The 15,341-nt window shown below is 39.6% G+C and overlaps 2 protein-coding genes across 2 annotated transcripts in view; one reads left to right on the top strand and one right to left on the bottom strand.

The window, feature by feature from the left end:
• Positions 1–15,341, bottom strand: part of LOC102402808 (antigen WC1.1) — a gene marked incomplete in the record, with an annotated part of 1,152,186 nt that overhangs the window by 678,897 nt on the left and 457,948 nt on the right.
• The window catches only part of LOC102391350 (antigen WC1.1), a 54,538-nt gene that overhangs the window by 16,531 nt on the left and 22,666 nt on the right, over positions 1–15,341 (top strand). The window contains exons 3-7 of the mRNA XM_045165283.1: positions 5,189–5,497; positions 5,588–5,905; positions 9,431–9,523; positions 9,600–9,914; positions 12,512–12,826. Coding sequence (XP_045021218.1) covers positions 5,189–5,497; positions 5,588–5,905; positions 9,431–9,523; positions 9,600–9,914; positions 12,512–12,826 — 1,350 coding nt within the window. The remainder of the gene's footprint in view (positions 1–5,188; positions 5,498–5,587; positions 5,906–9,430; positions 9,524–9,599; positions 9,915–12,511; positions 12,827–15,341) is intronic.

Here is a 15,341-nt window from a genome sequence, read left to right as displayed (position 1 = left end):
AGGGGATCTTCTCAACCCAGTGATCAAACCCAGGTCTCCCGCATAGCAGGTGGATTCTTTACAATTCTAACAAGGGAAGCCTAAGAATACTGGAGTGGGTAGCCTATCCCTTCTCCAGCAGATCTTCCCAACTCAGGAATTGAATCAGGGTCTTATGCATTGCAGGTGTATTCTTTACCAACTGAAATATCAAGGGACCCCTTAAAATAATAGCTTGTCACTTAACAAATAATGAAACAAATTAATAAATCTTACAAAATGTTGTGGCTATTTTTGCCTTAAATATTCTATTATTTTAAAAATGTGCAATACATCATTTTAAGTATGTCTTGCCATTCCCTCCTGGCTTGAAGAGTTTCTATTGAAAGATCAGCTGTTATCCTTATGGGTATTCCCTTGTGTGTTACAGTTATGTAAAGTTTAAAAATAAAATAAAATTAAAAATAAAAAAAATAAAAAAAAATAAATGTAAACAAAAAAAAATGTGCAATAGTCTTTGTATTTACCCACAGAATTATCATTTAGAGCAGTCTTCATAGCTTTGGGCATTTTCCTTTAGCTTGAATACCTTACTGTAGAATTTTTTTGTGTAGTGATGGTCTGGTGGTCTCAAATTCTATCATCTTTTTTGTATGAAGACATTTTAACTATTAATAATTTTTAAAAATATTTTCACTGGTGACTGAATTCTAGTTTAGAAAGTTTTGCCACACTACCTTAAAGATGCTTTTACATTGGCCTATGAAAAATTATGGCAAACCTAGATAACATATTGAAAAGCAGAGACATTACTTTGCCAACAAAGGTCCGTCTAGTCAAGGCTATGGTTTTTCCAGTGGTCATGTATAGATGTGAGAGTTGGACTGGGAAGAAAGCTGAGCGCTGAAGAATTGATGCTTTTGAACTGTGGTGTTGGAGAAGACTCTTGAGAGTCCCTTGGACTGCAAGGAGATCCAACCAGTCCATTCTGAAGGAGATCAGCCCTCGGATTTCTTTGGAAGGAATGATGCTAAAGCTGAAACTCCAGTACTTTGGCCACCTCATGTGAAGAGTTGACTCATTGGAAAAGACTCTGATGCTGGGCGGGATTGGGGGCAAGAGGAGAAGGGGACGACAGAGGATGAGATGGCTGAATGGCATCACTGACTTGATGGACGTGAGTCTGAGTGAACTCTGGGAGTTGGTGATGGACAGGGAGGCCTGGCGTGCTGTGATTCATGGGGTCACAAAGAGTCGGACATGACTGAGCAACTGAACTGAACTGAACTGATGGCTAGCATTGCCTCGAGTAAATAGCCAGTAATACTTATTTTTGTACCCCTTTACATAAGATGTCAATATTTCATGGGTGCTTCTAGGATTTTTTTTGGGGGGGGGTTATCACGGGTTTTCTACAATCATATTATCAAATGTCTGAGGTAGTTTTCCTTATTTTTATCTTTTAGAGTTTGTTTAGCTTTTTGGTTTGGTTTATAGCTTTCATTAAATTTGGAAAACTTCATCCATTATTTACAACTAGTTTTCTACTCATCCCTTATTTTGAGTCTCCAAATATACATATTTTTGCATGGTTTACTCTTGTCCCAAGTGCTAGAGTTTCCATTCATGTTTTGTTTTTTGCCTTTTTTCCCCTCTGCTTCAGTTTGAATAGTCTATATTGATATGTGCTTAATTTCCCCATCCCCTTTTTCTTGTTCTGCCATATCTAATTCCTTTTTATGTTAATCCAAATAATTTTTCATTACATATATTGATTTTTCAGTTTTAAAAACTCCATTTGGTTATTTTTTTGTCTCTGCTTTATTTTCTTGCTGCATAAAAAACATATTTATGTTAGTGTCTTTAAATATTAGCAGTCAATTAAATAATTTCTATAATTTTTGAATCTGTTTTTAGTGACTGCTCTTTAAAAATTTTGCTATGAGTTACATTTTTGTTTTTCAGAAAGTCATATAACTTTTGGATTGGAAGTTGGACATTGCTAGGCAGTCATTTAACAGAAAGAATTCTAGCAATAAATAATCAGAAAAGAGTCTGATAGCAGGGAATTTCACTTGATGAATCGAACAATGTTTTTCATTGCATTACATTGCATTCCTTTCAAAATATGTTCCTTGGGTGGCAAAGTGATAAATTTTTATTTTAGTATCTCTTCTTTAGCTTCAAAACTTCTTGTTATCCCACTTTTACTTGCCACATACCCAAATTACACTCCACTTCTACAGCAGTTGCTTTCCTTTTTCCATTTTGTTTGCCATCCATCCGTATCTTTTAAAATTGTGTTTGCTTCTCTCAAGTGGGAGAAATGAGAAAGGATGGAACAGTTAGGTGGCATATAAGAGGAGGAGAGTGCAATGAAATATGCTAATTACTAATTTGACAATTATTTCCCCCAAATACTTGTGCATTTTATACAGATTGAGGCTTTTGAAACTCAGAACTCTACAAATTAGGCCTTACTTGATTTTGGCTTCCTTCTTCTTACTCCCTTCTCCTTCTCTTTTGGCAGCATGCCACCTTCTTTCAAAATTATAAAACATATATGAAAGAAATTAATGAAGATATAGATAAATAAAAAGTATCTTGTGTTCATGGATTGGAAGAATCAATATTGTTAAAATGTCTATACCACTCAAAGTGATTTACAGGTTTCATGCAATCCCTCTCAAAAACCTAATGACATTCATTATAGATATAGAAAGTACAATCCTAAAATACAATCTAAAATATGTATATTGTTTACTTTCAATCTATTCATGATTTTTTTGTTTTCTTATCACTATTCACTTTTAGTTTCATTCCATTGTGTTCAGAAAAGATACTTGGAATGATTCAAATTTTCTTGAATTTGTTAAAACTTGTTTGTAGCCTAAATACAAGTTGTTTTTTTTTTAATCACAATAACACACTCATTGTAGAAAATGTGTAATCTACACAAAAGTATAAAGAAGAAAAAATCACCCATGATACTATTATTCACAGATAACCATGGTTGTTATTTTTACATTTGCTTTACATCTCTTTCCATGCATTTCCCTTTACGTAGGTAAACTCTACTGTTTGCACAGATATATTCTGTCTTCTTGTACCTTAGATATTACTACTGCTACCTTATATATTCGGAGAAGGCAATGGCACCCCACTCCAGTACTCTTGCCTGGAAAATCCCATGGGCGGAGGAGCCTGGTAGGCTGCAGTCCATGGGGTCGCTAAGAGTCAGACATGACTGAGCAAGTTCACTTTCTCTTTTCACCTTTATGCATTGGAGAAGGAAATGGCAACCCACTCCAGTGTTCTTGCCTGGAGAATCCTGGGGATGGGGGAGCCTGGTGGGCTGCAGTCTATGGGGTCTCATAGAGTCAGACATGACTGAAACGACTTAGCAGCAGCAGTACCTTATATATTACTACTGCTACTACATCCACGATACCACTAAAGACTTGTATTTATCCTGGAAAATATTCCATGTGTGCTTAAGAAGAATGAATATTGATTTTCTGTTTGAATGATCAATTAATTATAGAGTGGGATATTGGAGTTTTCTACTGTTAATGTGTTGCTTCTACTTCTCCCTTAAGAGCTGTCCATGCTGTCTTGTGTATTGAAATGCTATAATGTTCCATGCATATATATCTGTAGTTGCTATATCTTTCAGTTGAACCGTCTCTTGTGACAGTTTTTGACTTAAAGTCTCTTTTGCCTGACTTTAATCTCTTTTGGCTATTATCTGCATGGCATCTCTTTCAGCCTACAGGAGTCATGAAATCTAAAGTGAGTCTCTTATACACAGTATGTAGTTGGATCTTGCTTTTAATCCATTCAGATAATCCATATATTTGATTGGAAAGTGTAGGATTTTACATTTATAATCATATTGAAAGGTAAGGACTTACATTGCCATTTTATTCATTGTTTTATAGTTTCTTGCTCCTACTTTCTTCTGTGTTGTATTTGTGGCTTGATGATTTCTTATAGTGGTATGCTCTGATTAATTTCTCTTTTTCTGTGTGTATGTACTATACTTTTTATTGTAGTTACCATGGAACTTGTATCAAACATTTTATAACTAGAACAGTTTATAGCAGAAGTTAAGTACTGTTATGAAAACAACTTAATTTCAACAGCATGCAGAAACTGCATTTTACTCCTCCCCTACACTTTAAGTGATTGATGTCAGATTTTGCTTTTTTTCTATAATGTGTTTCCAACAGCAGCTTTCTGTAATTATAGTTACTCTTATGATGGTCTCTTGATTTATATTTATATACTAATGTTAAAAGCAAGTTATGTACCACTATTACAGTATTACAATATTCTGTATTTCTCTCCAGATTTACTAGTAAGATTTACAATTTCATATGTGAAGATACTTTTATATCATTGTTTTGTTTATTCATTTAAACTCGAAGAACTCCTTTTAGCACATTGGTAATGTAGTGATGATGAAATCCCTCAGATTATGGAATTTTTGCCATTAAAAATTATCAGAAAATTATAATACAAAAACCATAAAAGTAGATTATTTACAATGTCTATATTTCTTCTCTCAGACAACCCCTATACAGGGTGGCATGCACTCATGGATCCTGCTTCATGATTTTCCTTACCTAAGTCACTTGGAGACTAGATCCTGGGAGAGAAAACTATTCAAAATAATAGCCTCACAAGTCTCAGGAAAGTTTTCTAACTTTGTCTGGATGACAGATCTCTACACTGATATAGTCCATGTGTCTCTGGGGTGGTTCTGTTCTTCATATCTCTGCATTCATGTTTGAGTGCCAAAACATTATGCAGTTTCCTTGGGCTCTGTAGTCCTGGGCTCCTAAAGGTGAAATTCACTTCTCCAATCAATGATAAATTACATGTTCCTGGTATTCAGCCATTTCTGATGATATGTCCTGGGCTCTGTAGTTCCCAGGCCTGTAGATAAGGAATTCATATTTCTAAACAATCTCAGAGTATCCATTATTGGGATACAGTCATCCCAAACTGACCCTGCAAATTCTTCTGAATTTCTCTTCAGATTCTTGTTCATGAAAAGGCAATTCTGACACCAACTATCAAATTCTCTCTCCATGTCCACTCCTGGAAAAGAAAAGCATTCACATCATTGCCTGTGATGTGTTGTTTCCATTTGTCAAGTCAGGATCAAGAACACTCACTGGGTTTCCTTGTTTGTTTCTTTTAGGATTTATGCGTCTAGCTGAAGGAGATGGACCCTGCTCAGGGCGAGTAGAAGTTCATTCTGGAAAAGACTGGACCCCAGTGTCTGATAGAAACTTTACATTCCCCACTGCCCAGGTCATCTGTGCAGAGCTGGGATGTGGCAAGGTTGTGTCTGTCCTGGGACATGTGCCCTTCAGAGAGTCAGGTGGCCAGGTCTGGGCTGAAGAGTTCAGGTGTAAAGGGGAGGAGCCTGAGCTCTGGTCCTGCCCCAGAGTGCCCTGTCCAGGAGGCACTTGTCACCACAGTGGAGTTGTTCAGGTTGTCTGTTCAGGTGAGATGTAGATCAGGTTTATAACCTCTCTGCTTACCTTGTTCAGGTGAGAAAATCAGACTTTGTTGAAACACTGTCTTCTTCTACCAATGTACACAGAAGTCCGACTCATGACAAACGGGACCTCTCAGTGTGAGGGGCAGGTGGAGATGAATATTTCTGGACAATGGAGAGCACTCTGTGCCTCCCACTGGAGTCTGGCCAACGCCAATGTTGTCTGTCGTCACCTCGGCTGTGGAGTCGCCATCTCCACCCCCAGAGGACCACACTTTGTGGAAGGAGGTGATCAGATCTCAACAGCCCGATTTCACTGCTCCGGGGGGGAGTCCTTCTTATGGATGTGCCCTGTGACTGCCCTGGGTGGTCTTGACTGTTCTCATGGCAACACGGCCTCTGTGATCTGCTCAGGTAAGAGAGGGTGAAGGGCTACTGGGACTCAGGATGCTCCTGGAGTGAAATGTCCTGTAGAGCAGACAGTGACAGGAAACTGGCATCAAAAGTCAGATATTTCATGGTGAAATGTGGTTCTTCTCATTGTTCTTTCATTTTCCAAGTCAAGGCAAGAAGTAGAAAGGGGAAATATGTATTTTTAAGCAACAATATTATTTGTATTATTTAAATATAATCATTGAAAACAATGTATAAGCAGTAAGTGCAGCTTCAGTCATGTACTCAGATCAGCAAAGAGAACATGCCCAGCACCACAGTCACTGTTGTCTCCCCATAACTGTGTCTCCCTCCTCTCCAGTTAAGACTGCTCACCTAACTCCTACTACCATAGAGTGTTTTATTGTTTGAACTGTATACAAAATTATGCAGTGTATTTTCTTTTGTGTATAACTTTAAGTCACCATTATATTTGAGATTCACTCATGATGTTGCTTAAAGAAGCATTTTATTCATTTTTATTTCTGTAGAGTAGATCTTTGAATGATCACATGACCATGAGTTGATCCATTTCACAATAGATAGTAGAGATTTGAGTTGTTTCCTATTTTTGACTAATGCAAATATGATGCTACAACTTGCCATGACAATGACTTTGGGTACAAAGATGTTATTTATCTTGTGTGTTTAACCTTTGGTCTTTCATTTTCATTTTCTTAATGGTTTGGTGTCTTTTGGTGAGCCAAGCTCTTAATCTTAAGAAATTATAACTTACCAACTTCTTCCTTTACTTTTAACACTTCTTATATCCTTTAAAAAGAACTTTGTCTACTCCAAGACCATAAAAGCATTCTCAAAGAGTATCTCAGAAGTTTAATTATTTTTATCTTGCATAGAATTGCACATCCCTTCTGCAATTGATATCTGTGTAAGATAAGATCAAGTTTCATATGACATCCAACTGACTCAGAATCTTTTTCTGAAAAGACTCTTTTCCCCACTGCAGTGCCACCTTTCTCATAAGAAGAAAAGCATATGTCTGAGTCTTTTTTAAGACTCTCTATTCTATTCCATTGTATCATTGTCTATCCTTGCAACAATACTGCATTTTCTTAATTATTATAATGTCAGTCCTGGGTGTTCTTTGGAAGCAATGATGCTAAAGCTGAAACTCCAGTACTTTGGCCACCACATGCAAAGAGTTGACTCATTGGAAAAGACTCTGATGCTGGGAGGGATTGGGGGCAGGAGGAGAAGGGGGGGACAGAGGATGAGATGGCTGAATAGCATCACTGACCCGATGGACGTGAGTCTGAGTGAACTCCAGGAGTTGGTGATGGACATGGAGGCCAAGCGTGCTGCAATTCATGGGGTTGCAAAGAGTTGGACACGACTGAGCGACTGAACTGAACTGAAGTCTGGATAATTTTAATGTAAAGCGTTTATATTATTAACTCTTCTACCTTTGTTGCTTTTTTGGTCAACTGTGTTGGTCATTCTTTTTCTTTTGTATTTTATTTCAATTTTGGAATCAGCTTTTCATTTTCTTAAAAATATTATATATTTACGGTGTTGGGTGTTAGTTGCAGCATATGGATCTTCATTATGTCTTGTGTGATCTTCTGTTATGACACATGGAGTGCCTAGTTGTGAGGTTCCAGCTCAGATGCTCTGTGGCATGTGGGATCTTAGTTCTCATATCAGGGATCGAACCTGAGTCCTCTGCATTGCATGGCTGATTCTCAACCATTGGACCAGGAGAGAAATCCCCCAGCTTGTCATTTTTCACCAAAAAAAAGGAAAAAAAGAGCATAAGCATATTTTGTTTGAGAAGAATTAATCTACACAGAAATTGGAGGTGATTGACTGACAATGTTGAGTTTTCCAATTCATTGACATTATATATGTTTATCACTCCATTCGGTTAGGTCTCCAATTTATCTCAGAGGTTTTGCTCATCTTCTGCTAGATTTTTCTCCTAGGCATTTATGTTTTTGATGTTATAAGCATTTCTTTTAGTGGAAGTGTCCTAGGAATGATTTATCTCTGACTTGTTTTTACCTTTCCCTTTTTTAATTTTGATGTAATTTGAGACTTACAGAAAAGCTGTAAGAATAATATAAAAATCCAGAAGACCTTTAGCTCGATTTCCCAATGTTAGTATTCTGCTTTAATCTCTCCCCCCAGTTGATAGATAGACATTTCTCTCTATCTCTGTTTTGGTCTTTCCTTCTTTGTCCCCCTCCCACCACATTTCTCCATGAATATGTAAAATCCTTCTGAATTAGATTGCAGACATGATGTCTCTTTATCCCTAAAATGCTTCAAGGGATTTCCTTATGTAACCACACTTCAGTCAAGTCATCAGACCGCTTCAGCCCCAGATGACATCTAAGTGCAACCACATGAAAGACTCTAAGACAGAACTGCCAAGTGGGATCTTTCCCAAATTATTTACCCAGGAAGTCTTAAGCAAGATGAGGTATATATTTTTTTTTGCTTAAGTGGCTAAGTTTTATGGGCAAATTTATTATACAGCAATATAACCAGGACACACTTCCCTGGTGGCTCAGTGGTAAAGAACCCGCCTGCCAAGTCAGGAAACACGAGTTCCACCCCTGGGACTTGATGATCCCCTGGAGAAAAAAATGGAAAACTACTACAATATTATTGCCTGAGAAATCCCATGAACAGAGGAACCTGGTGGGCTACAGTCCATATGATCGCCAAAAAAATCAGACAGGATTGTTTGACTAAACAACAACTATAGCAACCAGGACACTTATGTGACCTGCATCTCTGAATAGAAGACCATTTGTCCTCTGATCTTCTATTTACTGTCTCTACCTTATGCCGAGCTAATGTGCTGAAACGCTCGTCCTTTACTTAATATCAGCTGTTGTTTATCAGCTCTATAATTTGTATCTGTTGTTATTTTGTCAATTTCTTTTGTCAATTAATTCCACGAGGCCTTCAATAATGCCGAGTTAAATTCTCCATCAGATAACTCTAGTAACTGAATAACTTGGGAAATTCTTTCTAATGTCTTTTTCCTCCTGGTTTTCAATGAGATCTCTATGTGTATGGTTTTTAATAACAGACATTGTAGATGAAAAAGTGGTAGAATCACTTTGGAAAAGATTTTATTCTGCTTTTCCCGTTTACACATAGATTTAGAGACAAAACAGCTTACTTAACTCACTCTTAGTGCAATGGTTGGCTGAAAACAATTGTGGCACTGTCAGAAGAATTCTCCCTGCTGCTGCTGCTGCTAAGTTGCTTCAGTCGTGTCCGACTCTGAATGACCTCATGGACGGCAGCCCACCAGGCTCCCCCGTCCCTAGGGTTCTCCAGGCAAGAGTACTGGAGTGGCTTGCCATTGCCTTCTCCACAGAACTCTCCCTAGAGAAGGTGAATCCTAAGATTATGATAACCTTACTGTTATGTTAACATTGCTTATCTCAGACTTCATCACTAGGTCATTATTTAGCTTAATTCAATTTCTTCTTCGGCCCACAAACCCTCTGATCATTGCTGTTTCTGCAGGAAACCAGACCCAGGTGCTGCCCCAGTGCAACGATTCCCGCTCGGAACCAGCAGGCTCTTCAGCCTCAGAGGAGAGCGCCCGCTACTGCTCAGGTGAGGGTCCCACAAGACAGAAGATCATTCTCATCCCCCAGGTCAACGCCCCATTGTTCCTTTTCTCTCTCCTCAGACAGCAGACAGCTCCGCCTGGTGGAAGGAGGAGGTCCCTGCGCCGGGAGAGTGGAGATCCTTGACCAGGGCTCCTGGGGCACCATCTGTGATGACGGCTGGGACCTGGATGATGCCCGCGTGGTGTGCAGGCAGCTGGGCTGTGGAGAAGCCCTCAATGCCACGGGGTCTGCTCACTTTGGGGCAGGATCAGGACCCATATGGCTGGGCAACGTGAACTGTACAGGAAATGAGTCTCACGTGTGGAGGTGCCCTTCCCGGGGCTGGGGGCGGCACGACTGCAGACACAAGCAGGACGCGGGGGTCATCTGCTCAGGTCTGGGCTGCACACTGTCCACAGTCTAGGGGAGGGGTGATAGCCCTGGAGAAGGGGGGGTCTGAACCCTGAGGAAAAGGTGCTGAAAGGACTAGAGAAGGAAGCTTCCTCCCATGAAGCCTGTCTTTCCAGCAGATGTGAAGACCAGGTGCTTTCACTTCCTCCTGCAGCAGCTGACATTCTAGTCCTTTCTTCTCAGCAGTGTTTCCTGGCAGAGCTTACAAGTCCAGCTGAAAGTTGGGCTCACCTTGCCTTACATATGGGACGAAAATCTTAAGTCCATGGTACTAGTTCCTGTTTGCTTCTGTAACAAATTGCCACATAGTGGTTTAAAACAACATCTTTTTATTTCCTTAAAGTTCTCTAGGTTCAATGTTCAGCAGGATCTCCCTGGGCTGGAATCAAGGTTTCAGCAGAGCCACATCACTTCTGAGGCTTTGGTGAAGAATCCCATTTCTTATATCGTTTCTTTTCAAACCACCTGAATTCCTTGGCTCATAGACCCCCTTCATCCATCATCAGACCAACAACGCTGCACATCTTTAATTATTATCCAGAGTCACACCTCCCTCTAGCCAGAGCTAAGAAAGAGTGCTTCTATTGATTTGGCCAAAAGGTTCCATCATTTTTTCTGTAAGATGGTCTAGTAATACTTAGCTGTCTTTCACTTCATTTGAAACAATTTTGTTAGATTGTTTTTTGGCAGCTATCATATCAGCACACACACACACTCACACATATATTTTAATATTTTATTTTTTAACTTTACAATATTTTATTGGTTTTGCCATATATCAACATGAATCTGCCACAGGTATACACGTGTTCCCCATCCTGAACCCTCCTCCCTCCTCCCTCCCTGTGCCATCCCTCTGGGTCGTCCCAGTGCACCAGCCCCAAGAATCCAGTATTGTGCATCGAACCTGGACTGGCAACTCATTTCATATATGATATTATACATGGGTTATATTTTTTAAACCATGAAAATTAGTGAATTTTTGTGTAGCCATTTTAACATTGAAAATGGAAGGAAAAAAGCAACATTTTCTTCATATCATGCTTTATTATTTCAAGAAAAGTTAGAAACACAACTGAAATGCAAAACAAATTTGTGGAGTGTATGGAAGTATGGTGACTGAAAAAACTCATCAAAAGTGGTTTATGAAGTTTTGTGTTGGAGATTTCTCACTGGACAGTACTGCAGAGTAGGGTAGACCAGATGAAGTTGATCAAAGTCAAATTGAGATATCGTTTGAAGACAATGTTATACAATGCATGAGATAGCCAACATACTCAAAATATCCAAATCAAGCATTGAAAGTCATTTGTACCAGCTCGGTTATATTAATTGCTTTGATGTTTGGGTTTCACATAAGTGAAAAAAACCTTCATGGCAGTATTTCTACATGGGATTCTCTACTTAAACATAAATAAAACATTTTGCTTTTGAAACAAATTGTAATGGGTGATGAAAAGTGGATACTTCACAATAACGTGGAATGGAAGAGATTGTGGGGCAAGTGAAATGAACCACCATCAACCACACCAAAGGCCGGTCTTCTTCCAAAGAAGGTGATGTTGTATATGTGGTGGTACTGGAAGGGAGTCCTCTCTTAAGGGAGTACCTTCCAGAAACTGAATGATAATTCCAACAAGTACTATTCCCTATTAGACCAACTGAAAACAGCACTTAATGAAAAGCATTCAGAATTAATCCAAAGAAAATGCATAATCTTCCATCAGGATAATGCAAGACCACATATTTCTTTGTAGGCCAGGCAAAAACTGCCACAGTTTGGCTAGTTCTGATTCATCAGCTGTGTTTACCAGACATTGAAGTTTTGGATTTCCATTTCTTTAGATTTTTACAAAATTCTCTTAATGGAAAAATTTTAAATTCACTGGAAGACTATAAAACGCACTTGGATTAGTTCTTTGCTTAGAAAGATAAAAGTTTTGGGAACAGGGAATTATGAAGCTGCCTGAAAATGGCAGAAGGTAGTAGAACAAAATGATGAATATGCTGTTCAATAAAGTTCTGAGTGAACATGAAAAATGTCTTTTTGACATAAAAACCAAAGGAACTTTCTGGCCAACCCAATAAGAATGTGATTAGACTGGGTTCACATAGTTAATCCACAATAGTCCAACTTAATTTCACCATCCTATGATTATTACCTTGATCACATATGTGAAATCCCTTTTGCCAGGTTAGGTAGCATATTCATGGACCCAGGGACTTGGATGAGATTTCTGTGTGTTCATTATCCTGCCACTGCCTCAATATCCATATCACATCCCTTTCACATTCTCTTAGAGGTTTGGTCAGGAAGCAGAATTCAGCTTTCCTCCCTGAAGGTGACCAGGTTGCTCTTCCTCTCTGCTCATATTCACTACATCATGGTGGTAGACATGTTTAAAAAGATAGACACAAATGGACAAAGTCAGGTAAAAGCGAGACAACTTTCACTCTTATTATCTAATGGGTATCTCTTCAGCTGGTTCAGGGATGAATGGGCACTATTTCTGGGGGAAAGGAAAACCCAAAGCACTGAGTGAAGTTCTCACCAGTCCTGATTTCTCCCTTTCTATCTTAGAGTTCCTGGCCCTCAGAATGGTGAGCGAGGATAAGCAGTGTGCTGGGTGGCTGGAAGTTTTCTACAACGGGACCTGGGGCAGTGTCTGCCGAAGCTCCATGAAAGACACCACTGTGTCCATCATCTGCAGTCAGCTTGGCTGTGGGGACAGTGGAAGTCTCAACTTTTCTGTTGCTCTTAGAGAAGGTTCTAGACCCCGGTGGGTAGATGGAATCCGGTGTCGGAACACTGATACCTCTCTCTGGCAGTGTCCTTCTGACCCTTGGAATTGCAGTTCATGCTCTCCAAAGGAGGAAGCCTACATCTCATGTTCAGGTGAATTACTGTCTGTTTCTGTGTCTGTCTTAAACCCATAGAATATTAATAATGAGATTTTATATTTTCATATTTAACTCATGAATTTAACATGGGTCCACAAAATGAAGTTAAGACCAGCTCAGTTCAGTTGCTCAGCTGTGACCAACTCCTTGCAATCCCATGGACTGCAGCACGCCAAGCTTCCCAGTCCAACACCAACTGCAGGAGCCTACTTAAAATCATGTCCATCGCGTTGGTGATGCCATCCCACTATCTCATCCACTGCCATCCCCTTCTCCTCTTGCCTTCAATATTTCCCAGCATCAGGGTCTTTTCCAATGAGTCAGTTCTTCCCAAAGGGTGGCCAAACTATTGGAGTTTCAGCTTCAGCATCAGTCCTTCCAGTGAGTATTCCGGACTGATTTCCTTTAGGATTGACTGGATTTATATCCTTGCAGTTTAAGGGACTCTCAAGAGTCTTCGCCAATGCAACAGTTCAAAAGCATCAATTCTTTGGTGCTCAGCTTTCTTTATAGTCCATCTCTCACATTCATACTGGACTAATGGGAAAACCATAGCTTTGACTAGAAGGACCTCTTTTGGTAATGTCTCTGCTTTTTAATATGCTGTTTAGGTTGGTCACAGATTTTCTTCCAAGGAGCAAGTGTCTTTCAATTTCATGACTGAAACCACTATCTGTAGTGATTTTAGAGGTCCCCCAAATAAAGTCTATCATCTATTTGCCATGAATTGATGGGACTGGATGCCATGATCTTACTTCTCTGAATGTTGAGTTTTAAGCCAAACTCAAACTCAAATGTTGAGTTTTAAGAGAGTTTTATCACTATCTTCTTTCACTTTCATACAAAAGGCTCTTTAGTTCTTCTTTGCTTTCTGCAATAAGGGTGGTGTCATCTGCATAGCTGAGGTTATTGATATTTCTCCTGGCAATCTTGATTCCAGCTTGTGCTTCATCCAGCCTGGCATTTCACATGATGTACTCTGCATATAAGTTAAATAAGCCAGGTGACAATATACAGCCTTGATGTACTCCTTTCCCAATTTGGAACCTGTCTGTTGTCCCATGTCCAGTTCTAACTGTTGCTTCTTGACCTGCATTACAGATTTCTCAAGAGGCAGGTCAGGTAGTCTGGTATTTCCAAGTCTTTCAGAATTTTCCACAGTTTGTTGTGATCCACACAGTCAAGGTTTTGGCATAGACAATAAAGCAAAAGTAGCTGTTTTTCTGGAACTCTTCTTGCTTTTTCAATGATCCAGCAGATGTTGGCAATTTGATCTCTGGTTCCTCTGCCTTTTCTAAATACAGCTTAAACATCTGGAAGTTCACAGTTCACATATTGCTGAAGCCTGGCTTGGAGAATTTTGAACATTACTTTGCTAACTTGTGAGATGAGTGCAATTGTTCTCTAGTTTGAACATTCTTTGGCATTGCCTTTCTTTGGGATTGGAATGAAAACGGACCTTTTCTAGTCCTGTGGCCACTGCTGAGTTTTCCAAATTTGCTGGCATATTGAGTGCAGCATTTTCACAGCATCATCTTTCAGGATTTGAAATAGCTCAACTGGAATTTCATCACCTCCACTAGCTTTGTTTGTAGTGATGCTTCCTAAGGTCCACTTGACTTCACATTCCAGGATGTCTGGCTCTAGGTGAGTGATCATACCATTGTGGTTTTCTGGGTCATGAAGATCTTTTTCATATAGTTCCTCTGTGTATTCTTGCCACCTCTTCTTAATATCTTCTGCTTCTGTTAGGTCCATACCATTTCTGTCCTTTATTGTGCTCATCTTTGCATGAAACATTCCCTTAGTGTCTCTAATTTTCTTCAAGAGATCTCTAGTCTTTCCCATTCTTTGTTTTCATCTTTTTTTTTTTTTTGAATTGATTGCTGATGAAGGCTTTCTGATCTCTCCTTGCTACTCTTTGTAACCCTGCATTCAAATGGGTATATCTTTCCTTTTCTCCTTTGCCTTTAGCTTCTCTTCTTTTCTCAGCTATTTGTAAGGCCTCCTCAGACAACCATTTTGCCTTTTTGCATTTCTTTTTCTTGAAGACTGTCTTGATCACTGCCTCTTGTAGAATGTCACAAACCTCCGTCCATGGTTCTTCAGGCACTCTGTCAGATCGAATCCCTTGAATCTATTTGTCACTTCCACTGTATAATGATAAGGGATTTGACTTAGGTCATACCTGAATGATCTAGTGGTTTTCCCTACAGAGAGTGAGCCAGAACTATGTCTGAGTGTCTCCTGTGGAGGTGTGGGTCAACAGTGGCCTGCCGCAGAGGCTCGGGTGCAGCAGACCTGGGTATAGCATAAGCCCTTTTGGAGGAGGTCACCATTAACTCTACCATAGGACCACCAGAAATCACATAGGACTGGGGAAACTGACTCTTGGAGGGTGGAAACAAAACCTGTGTGGACCAGGACCCAGGAGAAAGGAGCAGTGACCCCACAGGAGACTGGCTCAGACATGCCCATGAGTGTCCAGGAGTCTCTGACAGAGGTGTGTG

This window comes from Bubalus bubalis, chromosome 4 (genome assembly GCF_019923935.1).
Source record: "Bubalus bubalis isolate 160015118507 breed Murrah chromosome 4, NDDB_SH_1, whole genome shotgun sequence".
NCBI lineage: Eukaryota > Metazoa > Chordata > Mammalia > Artiodactyla > Bovidae > Bubalus > Bubalus bubalis.
Note: the sequence above shows the minus strand (reverse complement) of the source record. Positions and strands in the feature narration are given on the sequence as shown.